Below are 26,055 nucleotides of genomic sequence, written 5' to 3' on the forward strand. Positions count from 1 at the left end.
GGTAAGAGGCTGGACCAGGTGGGAGAGCCGAAGCCCTCCCGGGTGAAAGATGGAGTACAGCCGCTGTCGCTCCCTCTCTCCCGCACAAATCTCCCTTTTAGAGGGTGATGAGGTAGGCCCAGAGCATGTCTGCAGATCAGTTAACCTCATCGTTTTGCCAGAAATAGAGTTGGGGATGTTTGGGCTCTTTGCTTATTTAATCTTTTTCTCTTTGATGCTCTTTTTTTTTTTTTTTAATTATTTATTATATATAAGTACCCTGTCTTCAGACACACCAGAAGAGGGCATCGGATCCCATTACAGATGGTTGTGAGCCACCATGTGGGTGCTGGGAATTGAACTCAGGACCTCTGGAAGAGCAGTCAGTGCTCTTAGCCGCTGAGCCGTCTCTCAGCCCCGTTTGATGCTTTTAGATGACTGCCAGCAACGGAGGGCGGAGGCAAAGCTTCTCAATACACAGACAGGTTCATGCCGGAGGTGGTGCTGTGAGTGCGGTAGAGTGGAAGTGACTACTGTGCATAAATGGCAGCTTTGATGTGAAAATGCCTTTCTGTTCATCTGGTGTTTTGTAAAACACCCTCAGTCCCATCACTTAGGAGGCTGAGCTAGGCAGATTTCTGAGTTCAAAACCATGCTGGTCTACATTTCGAGCTCCACACCAGCCAAGGATACGCTTAACCCTATACATGCAATAAATAAAATCTAAAATAGAGATGGGGTGGGGAGGAGAAACAACTATCAGAGACTGTACAGCAAATACCAGGCCAGCCACGACTGCATAGCAAAGCCCTGTCTGCTTGCTTTTTTTTTTTTTTTTTTTTTTTTTTGTCATTTCCCAGTTCTCTTTCTCAAATTGTTAATATCTTTTCTGTTTCACATTCAGAGAAAGATGGCTTTCCTTCTGGAACACCAGCAGTAAGTTAATAATTTATTATAGTTTCTAATTTGGGTTGCCTAGAACAAGTCTATTTTTACTTTGCTTGGTAAATATATAAGGACAGGGGACTGAAAAGAATATGAATAAATGTAAACAGTTAGATGTGGTAGGCATGTCTCCAACCCCAGCTCTCAAGAGGCCACAGTCTTGAAATCACTGTGAATTTGCACGACTGAGTGACTAGCAAAACTGTATCTCCAAAAAAAAAAAAACAAACCAAGAGTAAAATAAAATTAACTATCAGATAAATACCTTTTTAGTTATTTTTTCTTTCTTTTTTTTTTTCTTTTTTAAAGTTAGCCATTTGATTAATTGAAGAAACTATATTAAGTAAATAGGATTTTCCTGTCGGACAGTTTAAAGCAACTAATCTTCATAATGGCTTACAGAGCAAATTAACTACTTTTCCATTGTTGCCATTTTGAACCTGAATATGGTGAACTAGATGGCATAGTCTCTCCTCCCCAGACCTCCTACCAGTACCATTCTGGGTGTGGTAAACTGTGTCGCATTCTAAATAGGTAAAAACCTTTGTCAGCTCCCTTTCTTGCTTTGTTAACTGGTGAATCTGGATCTTTTAAAGCACTCAAATGTCTACAGATCCAGAGAGCCTTCAGTTTGGTCCTCAGAAGAGGAGTGCTTATTAACAGAGCACCACGTGTGCTTATGTGAAGGGCAGGAATAGTGCCTGCCGCACTTGGGAGCTCTGAAGGTAGCTCAGAAGGTGAGCAGTCACACCATTCACAAGCCTCAGGACCAGTCCTTAGCTGAGTCCCCTCCCCACTAAAGTGATACTCAACCGTATATGTTTATTTCCTTTTTAACTGGTTATATTGGAACCAGTGAAGTTCTGTAGTTTTTATATACTAGCTATTGAAGAAATAAGCTTGTAAGACTTTTTATAGGGGAGTCGCATTTTAACCTTTGATGTTATTGGTTTATCCTCTGTTTGCTGCTATGGTGAACGCAGCTGAACACCAAGGGGTCAGAGACATCAGCTATGGTGACAGAGGAAGACGATGACGATGAAGATGCTGCTCCTCCCGTCATTGCCCCTCGGCCAGATCATACAAAATCAGTGAGTGACAGACTGATGATCTGTAACTGTTTGACTTTTGAACACATTGATCTATGTTTGACCTGCAGTCAAAACATTAGAAAGGCTTCAAGCTTAAAATACTGTACTGTGAGAGACCGAGTTGTCTTTCAGAACCTGTGTTTTGGAGCTGATGAAACGACCCAGCAGGTAAAGGTGCTCGCCACCAAGCTGACTGCTCGAATCCAATTCCTGGGACCCATATGGTGCAGGGAGAGAACCAGCGCCTGCAAGCTGTCCTTTGACTGCCACATGCGCACTGTGGCGTGTGTTCACGTACATACACACAATGAGTAAATTAAAGTTCATAAAAACCCCTTTGAAACGTAATGCCCTGCGTAGCTATGGTGGTGTACAACTTTAATCCCAGCAGGGCAGGTAGTGTCTGTGAGTTCCAGGCCAGCTAGAGCTGCATACTGATACACTAGACCCTGTCTCTGAAGTAACAAACAGAAAAGAAAGTTGACAGCTTCTTCAAAAGTTAGAGTTCTTAACTCACGAGGCTCTCCTTTCTAGATTTTCCCCCTATTCTAAAGAGTATGTATTTCTCTATCTTTCTCAATGTAGGTTACTGTTATATCTAAAACTTAACATCATTGCTGTTCCCTCGGTTATATATTTTAATCTTGTTCTCAAAGGCTGTATGTCTAATGAAGAGGTATTTAAGACTGAAATTACTCACCAACTAAGGAATTTTAAGAGTAGGGGCTTCTATGACTTCAGGCAGTAAGGAACTGCTCCAGCACCACCTTTCCCGATGTGGTGAGATTGGCATGCAAACTGAGGCTCGTGCTGCCACAGGACTCTGAGCAGGCTCGGCAGACAGGTCTGAGACTGGTTCAGGGATAGACGACTATGTTCTTTATGACTTAGGATAGGCTGTTTGAAAAGAAAGGAAAATGTTGAATTGGTGAAAAATTTACAGGGCAGGTAGTTACAGTTATTTCAATATCAAGACCCGTTTTCTTTTTTCCTAGTAAGTTGTGTTGGGGTTCATTTTGTTTTGTTTTGAGCCAGTGTCTCATGTAGTCTAGGCTGGCTTCAAACTCACTGTGTAGCTCATGCTGGCCTGGAACTCCTGACCTCTGTCTCTGCCTCTCAAGCCCCCGAATACAGGTGTGTGCCACCATGCCAAGCTGCAAGCTTGCTCTTCTGTCATTTTTATCTGATGTGTAGGAGGTATATATCTGTGTGACGTACTGTTCCCATTCTTCAAAACAGTGGCAGAGATAACTTAGTTCTGCAAAAAAAAGGTGTGTGGGGGGGTCTGCTACCAAGACCGTCTGAGAATGTGTTTTCTAACGCCCATCAATGGACCTGTGTCTCTGCAGATCTACACAAGGTCTGTCATCGACCCTATTCCTGCTCCAGTTGGTGACTCTAATGTCGACAGTGGTGCCAAGTCTTCAGACAAACAGAAAAAGAAAGCCAAGATGACCGATGAAGAGATTATGGAGAAATTAAGTATGCAGTCTGTACTTTAATTTTTAAAGAACATTCGTCCCAGAGCTGGGGATTTTTTTTTCTCATTTGGGAGCACTTGCTTAGTTTGTGTAAAACATTGATCCCTGCCAGCCACATTGAAAGGACATAATGTGGAACTCTATCAAAGGGGGCTTGCATGTTTGTGTGTGTGTTTACAATTTCTCAGGGCAAACCTATGAACATGTCTCCTATGGACCGTCATAGGAGTTTTGTGAGAAAAGTCACAACACCAAGTCTGATGACCCGAGTCCCATCCCTAGGATCCAATTGTAGAACAGACAGAACCACTCCCAAAGTGTTCTGACCTCTATGCACAAGACAGTAAACAAACACCAATGTTCCTAAAGAACATCCTTTTCTGATGTGTCAGCATAAAGTCTGTAGGGGGTAGGTTCTTTGCTTTCCTTTTAACCCACAACCCACCATTGTTGGTTTAGTTCAAGCATTAAAAGGTAACAATAATATCTGCTGGCAAATCTCCAGCAGCTTCAGAGGCTTGGTGGAGGTGGTGATGGTGGTGGTGGTGGTGGTGGTGGTGGTGGTGGTGCTGCTGCTGCTGCTGCTGCTGCTGCTGCTGCTGCTGCTGCTGCTGCTGCTGCTGGAGGTGGTGGAGGTCAGGGAGAGGGAGTCAGGGAATGGTTCGGTGTAGATGGTGTTTAAGACATGGGTGTGCTCTAGTTACTGCTTTTATTCCTCAGTACTTTAAAGTGTGAGCCCGCTGTTACCTTGGCATTTTGTAGAAATACATAATGTTCCTTCTCTTAGGGGAGCTGCTAGAGCAGCAGAGAGATGATGGCTAGAACAGTAATGCCACCATCAAGTCATGACTCAGTTACCTCGTCCTCTTTGCTGTGGTTCTCTCTGCAGCTTTGTCTCACTTCAAGTTTTAAGTTTTTGTGTAGCTCAGAGTGAAGCAGCTGGCTTGCAGCGGGGACTTGTAGACTACTCTGAGCATCACATGTTCGTGTCTTACCTTGAGCACATGACAGTGCTGTGTCATTTTCTCCCATTTGACCTAATAGTAAATATGAGTTTAAATTATGAATTTTTCCCAATTTCCTAGATTTAATATCTCAGCATATTGAAGTTTTTTCAGTATAAGTTTTCCATAAGGATACAGAAAGAGAGAGACTGGACTAGAGACATCTGAACAGCCACATAAGGGTTACTTGACTGTTTGTTCATTTTTTCTGATAGTAAGTCATTTCACAGTTTATTAAAGTCCTACATGGGCATGGTGACTCTTACCTGATCTCAGTACCTGGGAGCCTGATCAGGAGTATTGGTTTGACTTCAAGACTAGCCTAAGCTACAGAGTAGGTTCTGAGTTAATCAAGGCTTTCTCAAACAAATAATAGTCTGAGGAAAGGGCTGAGGATGGAGCTCAGTTGGTAGAGTGCTTGCCTAGCATGTGCTAAGATGTTAGATCCCACAGTTACATACATAGGATAGGATTCTGAATGCTTGCATCCCAGCATTTGTTAGGTGGAAGAAGATTGTCAAAATTTCACGATTATCTTCAGCTATGTAGTGAATTCCAGGCTAGCCTGGGATAGATGAAACCCTGTTTTGTTTTGGTTTTGGTTTTTAAATTAATAATGTTATACTCCTACATTTTGAGGACTCCATGAGTTTTAGACTCACTAAGACAATTGGTTATACTAAAACATCATGATTCTTTTTTTTTTTTTTTAATTAGATTTATTTATTTGTATGTGAGTACACTGTTACTGTCTTCATGCACACCAGAAGAGGGCAGCCAATCCCATGGTGGATGTGAGCCACCATGTAGTTGCTGGGAATTGAACTCAGGACCTCCAGAAGAACAGTCAGTGCTCTTAACTGTTGGGCCATCTCTCCAGCCCCCAACATCATTATTTCTAAGAAAGTAATTAAGAAGTCTAACCTGGTCAAGCATGATGACGTACACCTTTAATCCCAACATTCAAGAGACAAAGGCAGGTAGATCTCTTGAGTTTGAGGCCAGCCTGGTCTACAGAGCAAGTTCCAGGACACAGAGAAATCCTATTTCAAAAAACAAACAATCTAACTGGTGCAAAAGTACAACCACCTTTTATTGCTTATTCTTGATTTCTTTTCAACTTTAAATTCTGTGTATTAAGCCTTTTGCCTGTGTGTGTGTGTGTGTGTGTGTGTGTGTGTGTGTGTGTGTGTGTGTGTGTGTGTGTGTGTATGTATGTATGTATGTATGTATGTATGTATGTGTACTGAGTGCATATCTGGTGCCAACAGAGGTCAGAGGTGGGTGTTGGATCCCTTGGAACTGGAGTTGGGGTGGATGTGATCCACTACGTGGTTGCTGGGAACTGAACCCAGGTCCTGTGCTTTTAACCATCGAGACATTTCTTTAGCCTCTACTTCTTTTTCATTAGTGTTCATTATTTAAAGCAAATTATTTTTGAAGCTTGGTGTATATGGAAAAGCACTTTTATAATCAATGTAGATTATTAAAAGGAATAATTGTCAAATTTTGTTTACATTTAGTTTGCTTGACTGATTTCTAATTTTTGTTTAAAACAGGAACTATTGTGAGCATAGGTGACCCTAAGAAAAAATACACAAGATATGAAAAAATCGGGCAAGGGTAAGTATTGCTCTCTTGTGACATCATGGCACTTCCCTCTGACATTAAGCACAGAACTGTTCTGCATGGTGCTTTGGGAGAATGTAAATATATAACTCAGTTGTATGTATATTATGTATGTATGTTAAAATAAAACTTGTACTTGTAAGTCAACTGTAATGATGCACCCTTGTAAAACTATCCCCTGAGATGCGAGGCAGGATTGCCACAGGTTGAGGAATAGCCTTAGCTCACAGTGAGACCTGTCTCAAAAAGATAAACGTAGTCCAGCACTGGTTACTAGTAGACCGTCTGCTAGCCTTCCACTGTCTCCCTCTTTCCCTATTCGCCTCCTTTTCTCTTTCTCCATCGTTGTCATTTTCTTCAGTAAGGTTTCCCTATGTAGCCTAGGCTGGCCCTACATGCACTGTGTAGTTCAGATCTTAGTGATCCTCCATCCTCGGCTTCCCTGGTGCTAGGACTCCAGCTGTGTGTCACTAGGTGTGGTTTCCATTGCTTTTTTTGCTGTGTGTCATTTCCCATAGGTGGTAGGAATCAGATTGATAGAAATGTTACACTCACAATGTATTTTAAAGACAATTAAAATATTTATTGCGAACTGGAGAGCTGGTTCAGTGGTTAAGAGCACTGACTGCTCTTCTGGAGGTCCAGAGTTCAAGTCCCAGCAACCACATGGTGGCTCGCATCCATCTATAATGAGATCTGATGCCCTCTTTTGGTGTGTCTGAAGATAGTTCCAGTGTACTCATATATAATAAATAAATCTCTAAAAATATATATATATATTTATTGCAGGCTTTTGGCAGTATTGGTTTTTGTTTATTCTCTGCAAATCTTATTTGTAGCACTGGTTTTAAAAACAAAACAATGGGGGTTGGGGATTTAGCTCAGCGGTAGAGCGCTTGCCTAGCAAGCACAAGGCCCTGGGTTCGGTCCCCAGCTCCGGAAAAAAAAAAAAAAAAGAAGTTTTGAGGGGAAAAAAAAGAAGTTTTGAGGAAAAAACCAAAACAATGAAAGTTACTTCTTTTTCGCTGCTGAGGATTAAACCTAGAGCTTTGTGCAATCCAGGCAAGAGCTCTACCACTGAGCGACTTCTCCAGCCTTTTTTCGCCTTTGTGTTTTGCATAAATGATATAGAAGTGACATCGTAATAACGATGGAAGAGCAAGAATAAATCTTATGTGTATGGATGACAGTCATAAAGCCAGCGTTGAAACTGCAGAGAAATTCATGAGACAAAACACTGTAAAGTTTAAAATTAAAGTCAAATATATTTTCTTGAGAAACATACCGATGTCTTTTTGTGACTAGAAGTTCAGAAAAATGTTTAGGAATGGACACATCTGTAAAGTTAGGTCCCAGTTCTTCCTCCCAGCCCCATGCTTCCTGAAAAAGACTCAGACTCAAAATATATTTACAAATCTCTTGACCATGTATCTAGGCCCTTCTCTGACTAGATCATAACTTAGATAACCCAGTTATTTTAGCCTACATTCTGTCACGTGGCTGGTTACCTGTGCTCAGATGCCATGTGTCTGTCTCCTCACATCTTCCCAGGTGATTCGCCGGCCTGGCTCTATCCCAGAATTCTTTTTCCTCCAGGGTGTCCCACCTATTTCTTGCCTAAGCAAATTTACTATTGTTAGTTGCTACATCCATACAGACATAGGTGTTCTTTCTACACATATCAAACCCAGGATACACATAGAACATAAACCAGAGCCTTGTTACAGAGGCGAGGAGGCAGCCTTGAAGTTTGTCGTAGTTCATTGTTTGATTTTGATGGTTGATTTGAGTTTTGCTTTCTTGAGACAAACTCTGACATCCAAGTTAGCATTGAGTCAGTCACCACCCTGCCGTATTTCTTTGTTTTGCAGAGAAGGGGTTATTTATTTATTTATTTATTTATTTATTTATTTATTTAGGTTTGTTTTCTGTTTGGGGGGAGGGGCATTGCTTGGGTTTTTTGTTGTTGTTCTTGTTTTGTGTAATAGGGTCTTTCTCTGCACAGCCCTGGCTATCCTGGAATTCACTCTATAGAACAGGCTGTTCTCAAACTCCCTGTCTCCGCCCTCTGAGAGCTGGGCTAACAGGTGTGCACCACCATACCACGTCACTTCTTTTTGTCTTAAGCACAGAGTAGATTTGTGAGAGTATGCTGTTTTTCTATGTTTATAGGTCTGAAATACTTCATGTGTAAGTCTTGGCCATAAGTATTGCCTCTTCATTTTCTCTTTGTTTTTTATAACTCTTGAGTCTAAGATGTTAAATCATGTTTTAGTTGTTCAAAGTCTGAAGTCTTCGAATTGTGTAAATGCTGTAATTTAAGAACTTGGATTTCATTCTGTCTTTGTTTTTTCTGCAGGGCTTCTGGTACAGTTTTTACTGCAACTGATGTGGCCCTGGGGCAAGAGGTAGCTACTGCTCGAGTCTGCATGTTAGCTCTTTGTTTGGGAAAGGGAGAATGCATGCTTCATGGACAGGAATGTGTAGCTACTGCTCGAGTCTGCTTGTTAGCTCTTTGTTTGGGGAAGGAGAATGACTGCATGCTTCATGGACAGGAATGTGCAGTGACCGGAGGCTGTCTTCACAGGAAGCCAGCAGCTCTGCTTGCGTGCACTTCCCTGCCCTGGGCTTTATAAGCACAAACCACCACAGCAGGGTTTGGGCTGGAAGGAACTTAGATGGCAAAGAAGGAATATGTTTAATATCATGAATAAAGAAGTATTTTTAAAATATTTACCAGTTTCAAATTTTAAAAATTAATTTTTGTATAGCCTGACCTTGGGTTGGTCAGTGAGATGGCTCTGTGGGAAAGGGCACTCCCAGTCTGAGCTCACCCCTCTGCTTCAGCATGTGTAGCCTCACACGGAAAACAGACAGAATATCATTTTAAAATGTTTGAAGTACAGATTCAAGCATAATTTAGAATCTGTATCACCAAACACTGCGTAAGTTGTATGCATGTGAAAACAGCCTTGCTGTGTGAAATGTACTTGGTGAATCACCAGCTAATTGGTGCTTGTAATTCTGTTAGAGAATTAGCAACGCGGTCATGATGCTTCAAATATGTTTATTACAGGTTGCTATCAAGCAGATTAATTTACAGAAACAACCAAAGAAGGAATTGATCATTAATGAAATTCTGGTGATGAAAGAGTTAAAGAATCCCAACATAGTTAACTTCTTGGACAGGTAACTAAGTATTTTCTTTTTTTTTTTTTTTTTTTTTTTTTTTTCCCCGGAGCTGGGAGCCGAACCCAGGGCCTTGCGCTTGCTAGGCAAGCGCTCTACCACTGAGCCAAATCCCCAACCCCAAGTATTTTCTTTAAAAGTGAGACCAACTGAAGAATGGTGAATCATCTCTGTAATCTCAGCCGTGGAGGCTGAGACAGGAGGGTTGAGAGTTCAGAGTGGGCCTGATGAGGGCCTGTCTTTAAAACCGAGATGGATGAAATGAGAGGGCCCAGCACCCGCAGGGCAGCTCTCAGCTGCCTGGAAGTCAACTGCAGAGGAGCCACACCCTGCTGTGGCCTCTGCTAGCACTCACATGTACACAGAAGCTCACTAAGGCAGACATATGCATAAAAAGTCATCAATAAACCTTAAAGCATAAATAAATGAAGAAAGAAACATACACTGAAATAAAAATATGGAACTGTCTGGCTGGAGAGATGTTGAGTTGAGAGCCTTTGAGAACACAGGGTGGTTCCCAGCACCCACATAATGGCTCATACCCACCTGTGACTGTGGTTCCAGGGCATCCGGGTCCCTCCTCCAGCCTCTGTACACATTACATGCAAGCAAAACAAACAAAATAAAACCTGACAGTTAGTACCTACGATCTTTTTAGAAAATACAGAAATTTGCAGTTTGATTGTTTGGTGCTGGTGTAGCACTTCAGATTAAAATGGCAGGGGGTCGGGGTGGGGCAAGACAGTCGCCTGCACCGGAGGGAGGGCCTTTCCTCAAGGTTCTCGCTTGACAGTAAAAGAGGGCATCCCCTGAAGGGCTGCTGGTGGTGCTTGGCTCCCTGAAATGAACAGAGCAGAGACACTGAGGAGTGGCTGTCTGTGGTATGTGCTGTGGTCTCAGAGGTCACTAGCCACCCAGTTTTGAACTATGAGATTAGTTGTTTTACAGCTTCCTGGTCTCCAGAGTCTGTCACGATGTCCCTCGGTTCTGTTGCAGACCTTACTTTCCATGTCTCCACCTCAGGTGACTCTCAAAAGGTCTCTGGGCATAGCTATTGTGTTAGACCACAGAGGACAGAATATAAAATTGTATATATTACAAATGATGTTTTAAAAAAGGAATCACATTTACTTTAGTGAATAATAGCATAGATTATATTAGTTATAATAAATTACAGATAATTTTCTATATTTAAATTTGCTTAGAATAAGGGAAAGATAACATGTTTTGAGACTTTAAGCCTTATTTGTGAGGACTATATTCAAAGAAACAAAATTTTCAGGTCCATTTCCTTGCTTTCTTTTTGGAATCTTCTTTATCTTTTTAATTATATATAGTATGGTTATATCACTTACGCTTCCCCTTTTACGAATGTTTGTAACTGATGTTTATGTATGTGTCTGCTAGTCTGCGTTTGCACTACTTGGCATGATGGTGCCTGTGGAGGCCACAGGAGTGTAGAGCCCTAGAACTGGAGTTACAAGGGCCTTTGAACTCCAATGTGGGCGCTGGGAACCAGACCAAGATCCTCTGGAAAGGCCGGAAATTCTCACACCGAATCGTCTTTCCAGCACTCATTTTCTTGCCTTATTAAAATAACATTTTCACAGTGCTGGAAGGATGGCTCAGTGGTTAAGAGCACTAGCTACTCTTACAGAGGACTGGGGTTCAACTCTGATCACCCACCCACTCATACTCTGTTTCCAGTCCCAGGGGATCCAGTACTCTCTAGGCAATGTGCTACTACTAGACAGTGCACACTGATGCACAGAATAGGTGCAGGCAAAACACTCAAATATATAAGGCAATTTAAATAAGAAGCTGTTTCCCTTGGATGATTCTAATTGTAATAACATATATACACACATATACTCAAGCTGTGGGCAAACTAGCTTTAAAATGATTCTGAAACTTTTTTCGTGGCTTTTGTTTTGAGACAAGCCTCTAATTCAGAGTGATCCTTCTAATTGTTTCCTGAGTTTTGGGATTGTCCTCAGCCTGCAGAGAGCATCTTAATTTTTTTGCTTGTTTTTGTTTTCTTCTGTTTGTTTTATCATCTAGAGAGTCTCGCTGTGTATCTCTGGATGTTTGGGAACTCACTCTGTAGACCGGGCTGGCCTTAAACTCACAGAGATTTTAACTCCTCAGTGCAGAGCCATGTGTATGTCCTGTGTTCTTTTTCAGTTACCTGGTAGGAGACGAGTTGTTTGTGGTAATGGAGTACCTTGCTGGTGGGTCCCTCACTGATGTCGTGACAGAAACCTGCATGGATGAAGCGCAGATCGCAGCTGTGTGCAGAGAGGTGGGTTTGCCCCCTCCTTTGGACATTAGGGAGCTGTGTGCTTGCAAGGGTGAGAAAAAGAAAGGTTCTGTGAGCAAAGATTTTTCTCTGTATGCTGGAAGGTTTTCCTCTACCATGTCATCAGGTAAGAGCTAAAAACAAAACGAACTTTAGCTCTTTCCTTCCAGTGGAACAAGACTTAGTCCTGTGAGGCATGGATCTCACAGGCTGACCTTAGCAGCATTAATCATAACAGTTTATGCCATTCAGATAGGACACTTTCCAAAGTAAAATGTGATAGCATTAAAAATGTGTAATTCAGGACTAGAGAGGTGGCTCAGTTAAGAGCACTGACTGCTCTTCCAGAGGTCCTGAGTTCAGTTCCCAGCAACCACATGGTTGCTCACAACCATCTATAATGGGATGTGATGCTCTTTTCTGGTATGTCTGAGGACAGCTATAGTGGACCGATATAAATAAATAAATCTTTTTGTAAATATGTAATTTAGTAGCGAAAAGCAGAGCCAGTGTGATAAACAAGACATATTTGCTAAAGTGCATTGCCCTTGGTCTTCGTAAAGACCACTGAAGGTAAAGAGACTAGTTATTTTCTTACATATTTTAAAATTTTTACTTGTATGTGTATGCATATGTGTGAGCATGTGCATACCATGACACATACATGGAAGTAACAAAAAAAAAAAAAAAAAACTTGTGGGAGCCTGTTCTCACCTTCCACCATGGGTGTCTGGGGAAGTGAACTCAGATCTTGAGGCTTGGCAGTAGGAAGCCCATACATGCTGCAGAGCCCCTCCCTGGCCTGCCTTCCATATTTACTATTGAATGTCTGGACTCCTGTTTGCCTAAGCCAGAGTGCTAAGTTGGCAATGCTGTCCTGTGCTCTCTGTCATTTGCTTTAGCTTTCAGCAGCTACAGTGATGGATATGTGAGCTGGAAACATTGCATATATGAGATCGTTCTTTTTCAGCTTTTATTAAAGGTGTTTAAAACATGATTCTTAGAAAATATTAACCCATTGCTATGTAAGATAAAGCCTCATGTAGTCCAAGTTGGCCTCAAACAGTATGCAGGGAGGATGGCCTCATGATCCTTGTCTGAGTCAGGGTTTCTATTCCTGCACAAACATGATAACCAAGAAGCAAGTTGGGGAGGAAAGTGTTTATTCAGCTTACACTTCCACATCGCTGTTCATCAACAAAGGAAGTCAGGACTGGAACTCAAGCAGGTCAGGAAGCAGGAGCTGAGGCAGAGGCCATGGAGGGATGTGTCTTACTGGCTTGCTTCCCCTGGCTTGCTCAGCTTGCTCTCTTATAGAACCCAAGACTACAGCCCAGGGACGGCTCCACCCACAGTGGGCCCTCCCACCCTTGATCACAGGTTGAGAAAATGCCTTACAGCTGGGTCTCATGGAGGCATATCCTCAGCTGAGGCTCCGTTCTCTGTGATAACTCCAGCTTGTGTCAAGTTGACACACAAAACCAACCAGTACAATCCTCCTGCCTCCACCTCCTGAGTGCTGGTATTATAGGCATGTACCACCATGCCCAGTATGACAAGGTACTGGAGATTTACCCAGGATTTACCCATCCTTGGCCAGTATTCTACCAACTGAACTCTTTCATATCCCACACAGCACTCAGCCCTTTTAAAGCGGGTTTATGTTTGATCACCTAAAAGCTGACTAAGGGTTTGTTTAGTTTTTCTTTTTTTTTTTTTTTTTTAGCAGTTCTTCTCAGTTGATATAACAGTTGATATAAAGTTCTGTCATCCATTCAATTTGACTTTCTTTATGTGCCAGCATTTTAGAACTGTAACACATTTGTACATTTGTATAAGTATTTTCCTACCCTTTATCCTTTCCAATAACCTGATTGGGCGTCTGTTTTATTTTTTCCCCCTTTGAGTAGTTGAGTATTTGGAATAAGATTTTTTTTTTTAGTTGTTATAAATGGTGTACAGATTTTGTTCCACTCTGATGGGAATAGTTTTTAAGAAAATACAACTGACTTTCCTCAGATTCACAGTTTACAATCTCTGATATTTAAGAGCACTGGACTAGGGGTTGGGGATTTAGCTCAGTGGTAGAGCGCTTGCGCAAGGCCCTGGGTTCGGTCCCCAGCTCTGGAAAAAAAAAAGCACTGGACCAAACAGTTTTGTTTTGTTTTGTGTTTATGGGTATTTTGTATGTGTGTATATCAGTGTACTGTGTGCATGCAGTTCCTTAAGGAGGCCAGAAGTGGGCACTGGATCCCCTTGGACTGAAGCCACTGTGAACAAAGACCTCTAGCAAAGTGGCCAGTGCTCTTAGCTTCTGAGCCATCTCTCCAGTCCTCCTAAAATCTCCTTTTCTATTTAAGGAAGGGAGAAACCTAGTCTTTTCTACTCAGTGCTTTCTGGTGTGAAGCATCAGGGTAAAGTTCCCCTTTTATACTGAGGTCTCTCTATCTTGTCTTTGTTGTGCTGGCACTGAAACCCAGAGCTTCATGGGTGCTAGTGCTTTGCCCCTGGCCTACTGCCAGCCCTCATCTCATCAAACTGCATTGGGGAAAGTATGAGAATGTCAGCCTACACACTGCAGCCCTGACCCACAGCCAGACTACCCAAATCTTCTTTTTCCATGGCTTACATTAGACCTTGAAATATCTCAGTTTCTTTTTTTTTTTTTTTTTTTTTTTTTTTTGGTTCTTTTTTTTTTTTCGGAGCTGGGGACCGAACCCAGGGCCTTGCGCTTCCTAGGTAAGCGCTCTACCACTGAGCTAAATCCCCAGCCCCCAATATCTCAGTTTCTAATGAGAGTAATCACAATTCATTCTTGTATCTGTGTGCCAAGGTCTCATTCTGTCTGGCCTCACAAAAACGCTCCTTCCTCTGCCTCCTAAGTGCTGGGATTAAAGATGTGTGCCTACTCTGTGCCTGGTCATAAGTCCCCTTTACGTTGACATCATTTCTCAAGAACCCGTGTGTGCTTACCAAATACTGTGTACCTTTCGTCATTTAAACCCCAAAAGACCTAGAAGTTAGAGAGGCCCAGTCAGCATTTTATAAGTGAAGCCACTGAAAACAAGTTTGGAAAATCAGTGGGAAGTGGAGCTTGTAAAGATGGCTCAGTGGTTAAGAATGCTCCCAGCGGGGCTGGGGATTTAGCTCAGTGGTAGAGCGCTTACCTAGGAAGCGCAAGGCCCTGGGTTCGGTCCCCAGTTCCGGGGAAAAAAAAAGAACCAAAAAAAAAAAAAAAAAAAAAGAATGCTCCCAGCTCCTCAGAGGACCAGGGTTTGGTTCCCAGAACCCGCATCCGGCTACTTTCAACTGCCTGTAACTCCAGCTACAGGGGGTCCTCTTCTGGCCTCTGAAAGCGATGAACTCATGTGCAAAACTACCCTTCCTACACATAAATAAATAAAAACTACCCTTCCTACAAATAAATAAATAAATAAATAAATAAATAAATAAATTTTTTTTAATGATTTGGGAAGCCATCCTTAGGTACAGTGACTTGCACCTGTAGTCCTAGTACTTTGTGAGACGGAAGCAACAGGATTGATTACGGGGCTCTCCAAGCCGGCTTAGGGTATAGGAGAAAATGCTACCTCCCTCAACCCCCAAAAGCAGTGACCAAAAAAATAAGGAGGCTTTATTTAATAAATCTGGTGAGGCAGTCGGATCAGGAGTTCTGGTCATCTTTTGCTACACAGTAGAATTCAAGGGCAGACCGGGGAAGAAAACCTTGGTTTTGAGGCTGTTTTTTTTTAATAGTGTTCCTTTGTACAGCCTGCTGCCTCCCAGTGCTTAGATTCTAGTCATGTTGTACCATGTCCACACAGAGTTGTGGCATCATGTCCACACAGAGTTGTGGCTTTGTACTTAACTTTGCAGGTGAGAGGTTATCTTTTCTCTATAGATGTTCAGTCTTAGAGGGTCTCCTACTAGATAGAGCAGTAGTACTCGAACTACTGCAGCTCTGTGTGACCTCGCTTAGACTTGTTGAGCTGTTTCATTGATAGATGTTTTCTCTGTTCAGTGTTTACAGGCGTTGGAGTTTTTACATGCTAATCAAGTGATCCACAGAGACATCAAAAGTGACAATGTGCTTTTGGGAATGGAAGGCTCAGTTAAACTCAGTGAGTAGCAATGAAGTGATATTTTACTAATATATATGTGAATTGGGCACCTTGTGTTCATAGCAAAGCTATTACAACTTGATGAATATTTTGAGTGAGTTACTTGATCTATTTTTGCAGATGTACAATAAGGAAAAAATGTTGGGAATTATTTTTGAGATTAAAACAAAGTAATATTCAGAGGACCAGTGTCTGGGCTACCTTACCGCCTCTTCACCCTCTTAGAATTTTGTGGGTTGGGGATTTGGCTCAGTGGTTGGGGATTTGGCTCAGCGGTTGGGGATTTGGCTCAGTGGTTGGGGATTTGGCTCAGTGGTAGAGCGCTTGCCTAGCAAGCGCAAGGCCCTGGGTTCAGTCCCCAGCTCTGAAAAAAAGAAAAGAAAAGAAAAGAATTTTGTGGAGATAGCCTAATTAGAGGAAGGCTGTGTGACCTTTGCCTCAGGGGTGACAAAGGTCTCCTTTTCCTAAGATCTTATTTGTCAGATGCAGGAAAGTCATGAAACAGCCAGACATTTTTCCTTTAGGAACATAATTCCACAGTGCCAAGAAAACCCTCTGGAGGAGTCAGCAAGACTCAAGAATTCTCTAGTTTCAAAACTCAAAGCATTGAATAAGAAACCAAGATTATTTTAGATCTGATCTGCTAAAAGGGCCTGTTTCCCACTCCCACCCTCCTTTCTCAGAGATATTTTCTAAAATGTTATTTAATAATCAAAAATTGTTATTCTTTTGCTATGGGGCTTGCTGTATAGCCAAAGCTGGCCATGAACCTGCAGCAGTCCTGCCTTTTTCCTCTCAAGTTACAGGTGTCCCACCATACCCAGTTTTATGCAATTTGAGGATTGAACCTAGATAACTCTTCCAAGCTGTGTGTTTATATTTGAGACAGTATCCTGTATTTCCTCTAGCCTCAAGATGTTTGTGTGTGTATTCATTTTTCTTTCCCCTACACATACTAAATAACTTTTTTTTTTTTTTTTGTTCTTTTTTTCGGAGCTGGGGACTGAACCCAGGGCCTTGCGCTTCCAAGGCAAGCGCTCTACCACTGAGCTAAATCCCCAACCCACTAAATAACTTTTTAAAGGTTACTTGCGATGTCCCTGGCTTATTATAAATACTCATTTTCACTATAAATAATATTTTACCCAACAGTTACACTTTTAATAGTCTTCATTTATAGAATTACTGAATATATATATGAGGGCGTCCCAGAACATTATAAGGGAAAACTAAAGTATCTTAAATGTTGATCAGAACATTGATATTTAATATCTTTAGTTTTAAGAATTCACCTAATAAATGTACTAAAATGAAAAGATAATCTAAAAATAATTTGGAAGGGGGCTGGAGAGATGGCTCAGTGGTTAAGAGCCCTGACTGCTCTCCCAGAGGTCCTGAGTTCAATTTCCAGCAACCGCATGGTGGCTCACAACCATCTGTAATGAGATCTGATACCTTCTTCTGGTGTGTCTGAAGACAGCTACAGTGTACTCATATATATAATATACATAAATAAATAAATATTGGGCTGGAGAGACAGCTCAGCGGCTAAGAGCACTGACTGATCTTCCAGAGGTCCTGAGTTCAATTCCCAGCAACCACATGATGGCTCACAACCATCTGTAAGGGATCCGATGCCCTTTTCTGGTGTATCTGATGACAGCTACAGTGTACGTATATATAATAAATAAATAAATCTAAAAGAAAAAGAGATCATTTTTCAAAATAAAAATAATAATTTGGGATGGGGCATACCCATAGTCCCTACACTCTGCTGAGGCAGAAGGATTGCTGCTAATTTGAGGTCAGCTAATTTGAGGACCATAGTAAGAGAGACCCTATCTTCACAAAGCCAGAAATAAAGCCAACTATGGTGGCACATACCTTTAATTCCAGTGAGTTGAAAGCCAGTTTAACTACACATTAAGACTCTATCTCCAAAAAAATGAAGTTTCAAGTTACAAAATAAAACACGTCAAGCAGTTCATCAATATTAGTTATAAGTAGTAAATGCATAATTAACATCTAAGGGTTACGACCACTTGCTAACAGAGGTTACATCAGGAGTCAGTGGATGCCAGATGGACCTGGTAGCACATCCTAGCACTCAGGGAGAGTTAGGAGAGTCCAGATTCAGTTGAGATCATGTTGGGGCGTGATTTTTGTTGTTATTGTGTTTTTATTTTTGTTTTGAGACAAGGTCTCACTCAGTAGGTATCCCTGGCTGTCCTGGCACTCACTGTGTAAACCAGCCTTAAATGCATAGGCCTGCTTCTGTCTCCCTATCAGTCACTGGGATTAATGGCATGTGCCACCATGCCTGACCTTCAAGGTCTTTCTTGATTATATTTTGAGTTCAAAGCCAGCCAGACTACATGAAATTCTGTCTGAATAAAATCTAAAACGTAAAGTGAGGAGTTAATAGGTTTAACATTAGAAGGAAAGAAAAGATTGTAACTTCTTGTCCCAGCCATTTAGCCTCAGGTGCTGCAGAGCCCTTGTTCCTTGAATGTAAGGAAGATGCTGGAGCACCTTCCTGTGCTGTGCAGCCCAGTCAGGTGTGCTCTTTCTAACCTTCTGCTCAGTTGGATGCATAGTGACTCGGGCTTTGCTTATTTTACTCAAGTGTGAGTTCCCCTGGCCAGGTGGTTCAGCCAGTGAACATGTTTGCTATCAAGCCTGCTGTCAGAACTCACACAGTGAGAGAAAATGAACTTTTGAAAATTGCCCTTTAAACTCAGGTATACATCTTATATACACAAATAAATGTTAAAGGAAAGTTTTAAAAAACAACAGCCAACCAAAAGAGAAATGTCATTCCATGTACTGAGCATGTTCAAATTCAGTCACTGCCTTTAGTTTTATAGTTCACCTTAGAGAATGTTTTTAGACCTCATTCAGTTTTAACTCTTAGGAATTAAGTTACTCAGAAGATAAAGGCCTGATAACTTAAATGCTGTTGTCAAAAGTAAATGTGAAAATTATTAACAAATTAGAACCTTAAAAATCTTTAAGCTTGGCATACTTTGCTTTATTTTCTCATTCTTTACAAAGAAGAAGTTGGATGGAGGACGTGCAGCCGTGTCTAGTGACGTGGATATGTGGGCGCCTCAGATGTTAACCCTGGTGCTCTGCTTTATTCTGAAGAGGAGACAGGGAAACTCCCCTGAAGCCATTAATCTTGGTGCTTTGCTTTTTCTGTAGCTGATTTTGGCTTCTGTGCCCAGATCACCCCTGAACAGAGCAAACGCAGTACTATGGTTGGAACGCCATACTGGATGGCACCGGAGGTAGTCACGCGGAAAGCCTATGGCCCCAAAGTTGACATATGGTCTCTGGGCATCATGGCTATCGAAATGGTGGAAGGAGAGCCTCCATACCTCAATGAAAATCCTTTACGGGTAAGACTAACAAAATACTAGCCTAGCTGTAAAAAATAATAGCTTGCTTTCTTCTTTAAAAAAATGTTTTGCATATAAGTTTACCACAACCCATGCACTGAGGCCAGGGGACAACATGTCGGGGTGGTTTCTCCCCATTACCTTATAGGTTCTCGGATTTAACTCAAGTTGGCCCAGAAAAGGTTCTTCTCTTCAGAACATACTCTGCACTTGCTTGTGTCTACCATTGTACTAGAATTTTGAATATATATGGTTGATGAAACTAATCTCCTCTTCTGTATTTAAGTATTGTATTGCTTCTGAGTTACAGGGTAGAATTCAAAGGTTGTAGATTTGGGGTAGTGAGTTACATAGTTTTGTGTGTCTGTAAATCTAATCACCTAAATTGCCCTAAATAGGTGGGGTTGGTTTTTTTTTTTTTTTTTCTTTCTTTTGGTTACAGTGTGTGTGGTTGCTTTGCAGCTGTAAATGACCTTGAATTTCTGATTCTCCTACCTCAACTTCCCAAGTTCTGGGAATACAAATGGGTACATCTACCACACAGTTTTATGTGGTGCTGAGAACTGCACCCATGGCATCATGGATGCTGAGGAAGAAGAACCCTTGTTTGGTCACGAACCAGCCCACTCGGTGCCTTTCCCTACACATCTAGGTCCCCTACACTGTATTCTCACAGAGTAGACTGGCTGAGAGGAGGGGATTCTGCTACTCCTTCCTTTAAATTCCTTACAGTAGCTAAGGCAGGAGGATAGCCACAAGTTTGAAGCCAGTCTCAGTTACGTATCCAGGCCAACCAGAGCTACAAAGCCAAAATGCTATCTCAAGAGACCAGGAGAGGGTCTGGAGAGATGGCTCAGCAGCTAAGAGCACAAGCTGCTCTTGGAGAGGACCAAGTTAGTTTCCTAGAGTCATGGTGGTTCACAGTCATCTGTACACTAGGTCCAGGAGACCCACAGCCTCTTCTGACCTCCAGAGGCACTGGACACACAGGCTGCAGACACACATGCAGGCAGAGCAACCAAACGCATGAAGTAAGAGAATGCAACTTTAAAGAAAGAGATGGGCTAAGAGAGGGCTGTTTGCTAACGTGGGCCTTTGCTATGCTATGATGGAGATAAGTGTGTCCTCACTGAGTAATGCCACTCTCTCCATGAGCAGTGAAGTACGCCCTGCAGTAAGAAAAGGGGACTGGCCCCACACACCCTTAATCCCAGCACTTGAGGCAGAGTTAGATGGATCTCTGAGTTTATGGCCAGCCTGGTCTACAGAGTGAGTTCCAGAATAGACAGGGTCACACAGAGAAACCCTGTCTTGAGTTTTTAGCCACCGCTTCCCTCCCCTCACCACTCCTCCCCCCCCAAGGACAGGGAGTATGGGAGTAGGGAAATGTTTCCTGGTTGTTGGAAACACTAATCCTATATGAGGCAATGAGGGGTATTTTTACTCTATTTTGGTTGTGGTTTTGTTTTGTTTCTTGGGTGGGTGGTAGGCACCGTGAAGCCCTGCTTGGCCTAGAACTTGCTGTGCATACAGCAGCTAACTCTCCTGCCTCTGCCTCTGGAATGCTGAGATCGCATACCCAGTTTAAGCAGATGTCAGTTTTGAGAGATGTTAGCCAATATGATTTTGCTTTTTTGGTCACCATACTTATCTGCATAGACTTAGGGAAGAAGTGGTAAGAACTTTAACCACATTGAGCCAAGAGAATACTGTGAAGTAAAGTAGGCAAAGAAGTGACAGGAGCTGGCAGTGAGGCCTGATCCCCACTACGCACACCACACACACACACACACACACACACACACACACACACACACACACACACACACACACACACGGAGATGATGGACACTGGGAGGAGCAGGGTCCCAGCATTGCTGGTGTTGGGGCACTCCATGTGCAAAGGATGAACTGTGGAGTGCGTCAGTTACTGCAGCTGCCCGTGCTGACGGAGGGAGAGTGTGCCCAGAAGCATGTGTCTGCATCGGGAGAGCAGTCGGGAATGTGATGTGCTTCTCTGTGGCTGCTGAAATTACCACAAATTGGGACACAAGTTGGTGTGTCCTAACCCAGTGCTGAGAACTAGTAGCATTAGAGATCCAGGTGCAAAGAGCTCTAGTGAAGGAGTGAGGATAGTCACCTGCACGTCCTTGGCACTGAGACAAGAAGAGAGCCATACGCCATTGGGTGCATGAGTTAGGTGGGTGCAGAAGGTCTCAGAGCAGCGAGGAGCCTAAAGCCTTTGGCCTCTCTAGTCCCTGCCTCTAGTGGCTCCTAGAGGCCAGAGTGTGAAACTTGGTGCACGGTGCACGATCATTTTGTGAAACCTTAATGTGCCAAAATGTTGTATTTCTAGGCATTATACCTGATAGCAACGAATGGAACACCTGAGCTCCAGAATCCAGAAAAACTTTCCCCCATATTTCGGGATTTCTTAAATCGGTGTTTGGAAATGGATGTGGAGAAGAGGGGTTCAGCCAAAGAACTATTACAGGTAAGTTTGGTGAGGGGGTAAACTTGATGGTGCTGATGTTTGCCTATTTATTCGCCAAGAACACAGCAGCTGCTGCATTTTAGGCTTTCATTTCTGTTAGTAAAGTTTGTTTTAGAATTTAACTGTGTGTATTGTGTGCATGTGCGAGTACATGTATGTGTGCATACAGACATGCATGAAGGAGACTCTAAGAGTTGGTGGTTGGTGCTCTCCTTCCACCAAGTAAGGCTCAGGGATGGGAGGCAGGTCATCGGACGTGTTAGCAAGTGCCTTTATCTGCTCAACTATCTCTTTGGCCCTTAAAAAAGAATGTTCATTTATGACTATTAACTCTGAAGAACTAGTTTTTATTTCTTTATTCATTTCTTTATATGTGACCCGAGCTGGCCTACAGCTCACTAATGTGCTTAAAGATAGGGAGTGATCTTGAGCATCCTGCCTATGCAGTGCTAGGGATTGAACCCAGGGCTTTATGTGTGTAAGGCGGAGTGCTTACTCCACCTTCCGAGCTGTCTTTCCCCCCCTTAAGTGTTAAGCAGTGAGCAAAACTTACTTGGTGTTGGTTAAATGGTTCTCTGGGTAAAAGTACTTACCACCAAGCCTGAATGCCTAAACTTGATCTCTGGAACACTCCCCACCCCCAGTACACACAGTTGCACGCTAAATAAATATGATTTGAGAAAAAAAGGATACAAGTGTAGTCCTGCACTTTGAGGATCTTTGAATTCATGGACAGCCAGAGCTACACAGTTAAACCTTGTCTCAAAAGACAGAAAAGTAGAGAGAGAACAAGGAGGTGGGAGGAGGGGGAGAAAGTGGGTAACTTCTTAGGTAGTAAGCAAGAAGACTGCTGTGAGTTTGAGGCCAGGATAAGCTGTACAGACCCTAGCTCAGAAAGCCAAAACCAGGGCTGGGAGATTTCTCAGTGAATGAAGTGTCTGCTACACAGACATGAAGAACTGATGAGAAGCTCAGTGAGGAGGCTGTGTGTGTCCTAACCCAGTGCTGAGGAGATAAACAGACCCCTGGAGCCTGTCAGCTCAACCCCACCAATAAGTGGGGACTGTCAGGAAAGAAGGGGAAGAGTGACAGCAGAGAGCTCCTGACGTTGACCTCTGGCCTCCACAGATGCACACAGATGTCATGACATCATACAGACATAGGCAAGCTCATACACCACACACAAACCACCCACTTGGAGCTGTACAAGTGATGTGCTGAGTGTGAGGGTTTGAGGCTGTTAAGTGGCAACTGGGGGGCTTTAGTTTCCAAATGAGTAACATGTACGCTTCCTTTCTCCCTCCATTTGGCAGCATCCTTTCCTGAAACTGGCCAAACCATTATCCAGCTTGACGCCTCTGATCCTGGCAGCTAAAGAAGCAATGAAGAGTAACCGCTAACGTCGTCAGCGAGGCCTCATGTTCCTTTATCCATTTTCTAAAGAAGTCTTTTAATACATGAAATTGTTACTCTGAGGGGTGTAAAGAGACAGTTTGCATCACATGGAGAAAAGCAAGCAAACTTATTATTTTCTAAAGATGACCAAGAGAAAATTGCAGTAAGAGAGTTACAACTTTGCAATGAGCCCCTGCTTTAGGGTCCAAAAGGAGTTGTGGACTGCATCACTAGCCTTACATTTCCCAGCAGACAGTGCTTGACGTTTGCATATTGTTTTAATGACTCTTAGTATGGTAGATCCTGCTCAGTGTCTCCTTTGGGTCTTTCCCATACTTGAATGTCAGATTCGAGTTTTTCCTAGATTGCATCTGCTGGTCTTACCTCTCCTTTGTAACCTTCCCTTCCTCTAACCCGTTCCTTTCAAGTTGTTGCTTTGAGTTTTTCTTATGCCTAAATCCAAGAGAGATGTGATAAAAATTATGTAGTTCTTTATATTGGGAAAGGAGCTTGACATGTTTTAACTTTTTATAGAAGTTAGGACCAGCTGTTGTACGTGTAGTATTTCAGTTAGAGCTTAAACTGAAGGGGAAAGAAAGTATGTGATTTTTACCTTTTTTAACAAATGTGAAAGAGTCAGCTTTAGAAATTTCATGGTAGTGAGTTTGACATTTGTTACATGTATAGAAAAAAGACTAATAATCTATATTTATAGCTAAATCATTGATACAGAGAAAAAAATCCCACTGACTGTATGTTCTCACCATTTTGTCTTCTTCTCTGCCTGTTTCTCCTCATACTCGGCTTTAGGAACCAAAGTGATCTGTGCTTGTTCACACAAGCTTTATGGCTTTGGTGCCGCTGCCTCCCTGCACTTCCTTGGGAATGGGTGTCTGTGTATGTTCTGATTTAGGTGTCAGTTTTGAATCAACCCTTATTTCACATATTTCACCCCCTCTATCCTCTAGGGCAAATAACAACCATTGAATTGTCAGAATTTAAAAGTTAAAAGACTTCCTGTTTAAAAGGAAAAAATATTTGGGACTAGCAGAAACCAAGGAAGATTTGAACCTTGGTAGGTTCTAGGCTAGTTGTAATAATGAAATGTCAATATTGTAGAGGTGAAGCTTATGGCAGTAAACTGTAAAGACTCATCTAATCTACAGTATTCCCAGCCCATTGTCAGTGTTTACTGTTCACGAGAGGTGAAGCTTGATGGATCATCTGGGGTGTTGGGTACTTTGTTTTTCCAATGAGTAGGGTATTCATTGTAAAACAAACAAACAAACAAACTGGAGAAAGAACTGCAGTGTTCATATTGTTAGTAATACTTTTTATTTTAAAGATTTAATAAAAGGTCTGTGACCTGTAGTATTAGCTGTTAGCTGCCCTTTTCCCCTCCTGTCTTTCCTTCTCTCTGCTTTGTTGCTTTGCCTGTGGAGGAGGTGTTACTGTCTGTTCTACGTTCCTGCCGCCATAGAAAAGAAATCTCTGTGGTTGGTTCAGGTTTGTCCCCACCATCCCCTTTCAAAGAACTTGACACATGCTTGCCACTCTGCAGAGTACGAACCATGGATGAGTCACGAATGCTCTTCAGGGTATTAGGGGAAGGGCAGGGCTTCATCTCCTGTTGTTCCCATTAAAATACAGGGGTAAGAAGAGATCACTGGGGGTTTTTGATAACAGATTTTCAGCGAAAGTCAACATCCAGAGAACTTCCTGGCCTGTTTTCCATGAGTTCTTTCTCCTATGGACTATATTTTTCTACAACTGTCACTAAATTACAGAGGCAAACTGGTCTGTTTGTGGTGGGACGCTGTGCTGCCTCATGCTCTGGCTGTGTGCACTGTTTGTAAACAGCTGTCTGGGTGGATTGTGGTGACAGTGCTGCCACACAGTAGAAAGCCAGCCACACAGTGGGACTGCTTGTCTTGGACTGCTCAAGGAGGTGCTCCATCCTACGTCAGAGACAGCGCAGGGGACACGTGCCCCTGCCCCTCCTGTGCTGTGACTCCACAAGGGCTTTTAGGCAACAGAGCAGTCTGGGGTTTGTATTTTCACTTTCTTGGATGGTTATCTGCGTGTCCATTGCTGGCGACGGACTCTGTCATTCAAACCTGACTCCGAGGTTAAGGGAGCTGCACTGTGGTTTATTCTTTCTGACCTGGATAAACTAACCTGGAATAGCAAAGAGAAATGGCTAATGTTGAGATGTGTCATTTTTAAACAAAAATAATCTTTAAAGCAATATAGAATTGTGATTTATTAGTTAATTTTAAATTAAAATGTTGAGATCCTGTTGAAAGACAATTGTATGAATTGAGATTCATATTTTTTTAATAATTGCCTCTGTATTCCCTCTTTGCCATCTCTTAGATTAAGAATGCCCATCGGAGCCTCCCTTAGCAGTCCTATTGTGTCGTTAGGAACTGTTTGCCTTACTATTTATTACCTTACAGACTTTGTGGTGGCCACAAAGGTATCTTCTCTCGTTCTCCCGCTGTGTTTACAGAACACCATGCCCAGCTAGAACAGTAGAGTGTGAGCACCCTGGCTGGGACAGCTGTGTCTTCATGCATCGATTTCCTGGAGATCCCTTCAACAGAGACAGTCACGCTGCTTGAAATGCATCTAGTGACCGCCAGTCCTAGACCTGCTGTGCCTTGACAGGCAGCTTTAAGCCGCCAAGAAATATTTCTTCATGGGCACACGTGTGTGCACTGTGTTCCTGCCTGAATGGTTTTAGACCATATCAGACCATGGTTCGAGTTAGAAGGCAGGTGTTTAAACAGGTGCATCCAGCTTTGAATATGAAAATCTTAGAAGCATATTGAGATCTGTAATCAACAAATTGTCAGAATGTTATGGGGCCGGTGAGCAGTGGGCAAGGGCATTGTCTGCTAAGCCCAGCCACTAGAGTGAGAGAACTGATTCTTTTTCATTGGCTTTGACCTCAGTGTACACTCCCCCATACACACAGTCTCATAGACAACAAAATGGTTTCTTTCTTTTCTGAGGTAGGGTTTT

At 42.5% G+C, this 26,055-nt stretch overlaps 1 protein-coding gene across 3 annotated transcripts in view; it reads left to right on the forward strand.

The window, feature by feature from the left end:
• Window positions 1–25,338, forward strand: part of Pak2 (p21 (RAC1) activated kinase 2) — a 61,272-nt gene extending 35,934 nt beyond the window's left edge. For all 3 annotated transcript variants that reach the window (NM_001393703.1, XM_087575985.1, NM_053306.4), the window contains 11 exon segments: window positions 884–915; window positions 1,908–2,015; window positions 3,365–3,497; window positions 6,060–6,123; window positions 8,489–8,537; window positions 9,206–9,318; window positions 11,503–11,620; window positions 15,639–15,738; window positions 18,943–19,139; window positions 21,496–21,633; window positions 22,947–25,338. In NM_001393703.1, the coding sequence (NP_001380632.1) occupies window positions 884–915; window positions 1,908–2,015; window positions 3,365–3,497; window positions 6,060–6,123; window positions 8,489–8,537; window positions 9,206–9,318; window positions 11,503–11,620; window positions 15,639–15,738; window positions 18,943–19,139; window positions 21,496–21,633; window positions 22,947–23,033 (1,139 nt within the window). In that variant the 3' untranslated portion in view covers window positions 23,034–25,338.
• The last annotated feature ends 717 nt before the right edge of the window (window positions 25,339–26,055 follow it).

This window comes from Rattus norvegicus, chromosome 11 (genome assembly GCF_021556685.1).
Source record: "Rattus norvegicus strain SHRSP/BbbUtx chromosome 11, alternate assembly SHRSP_T2T, whole genome shotgun sequence".
NCBI lineage: Eukaryota > Metazoa > Chordata > Mammalia > Rodentia > Muridae > Rattus > Rattus norvegicus.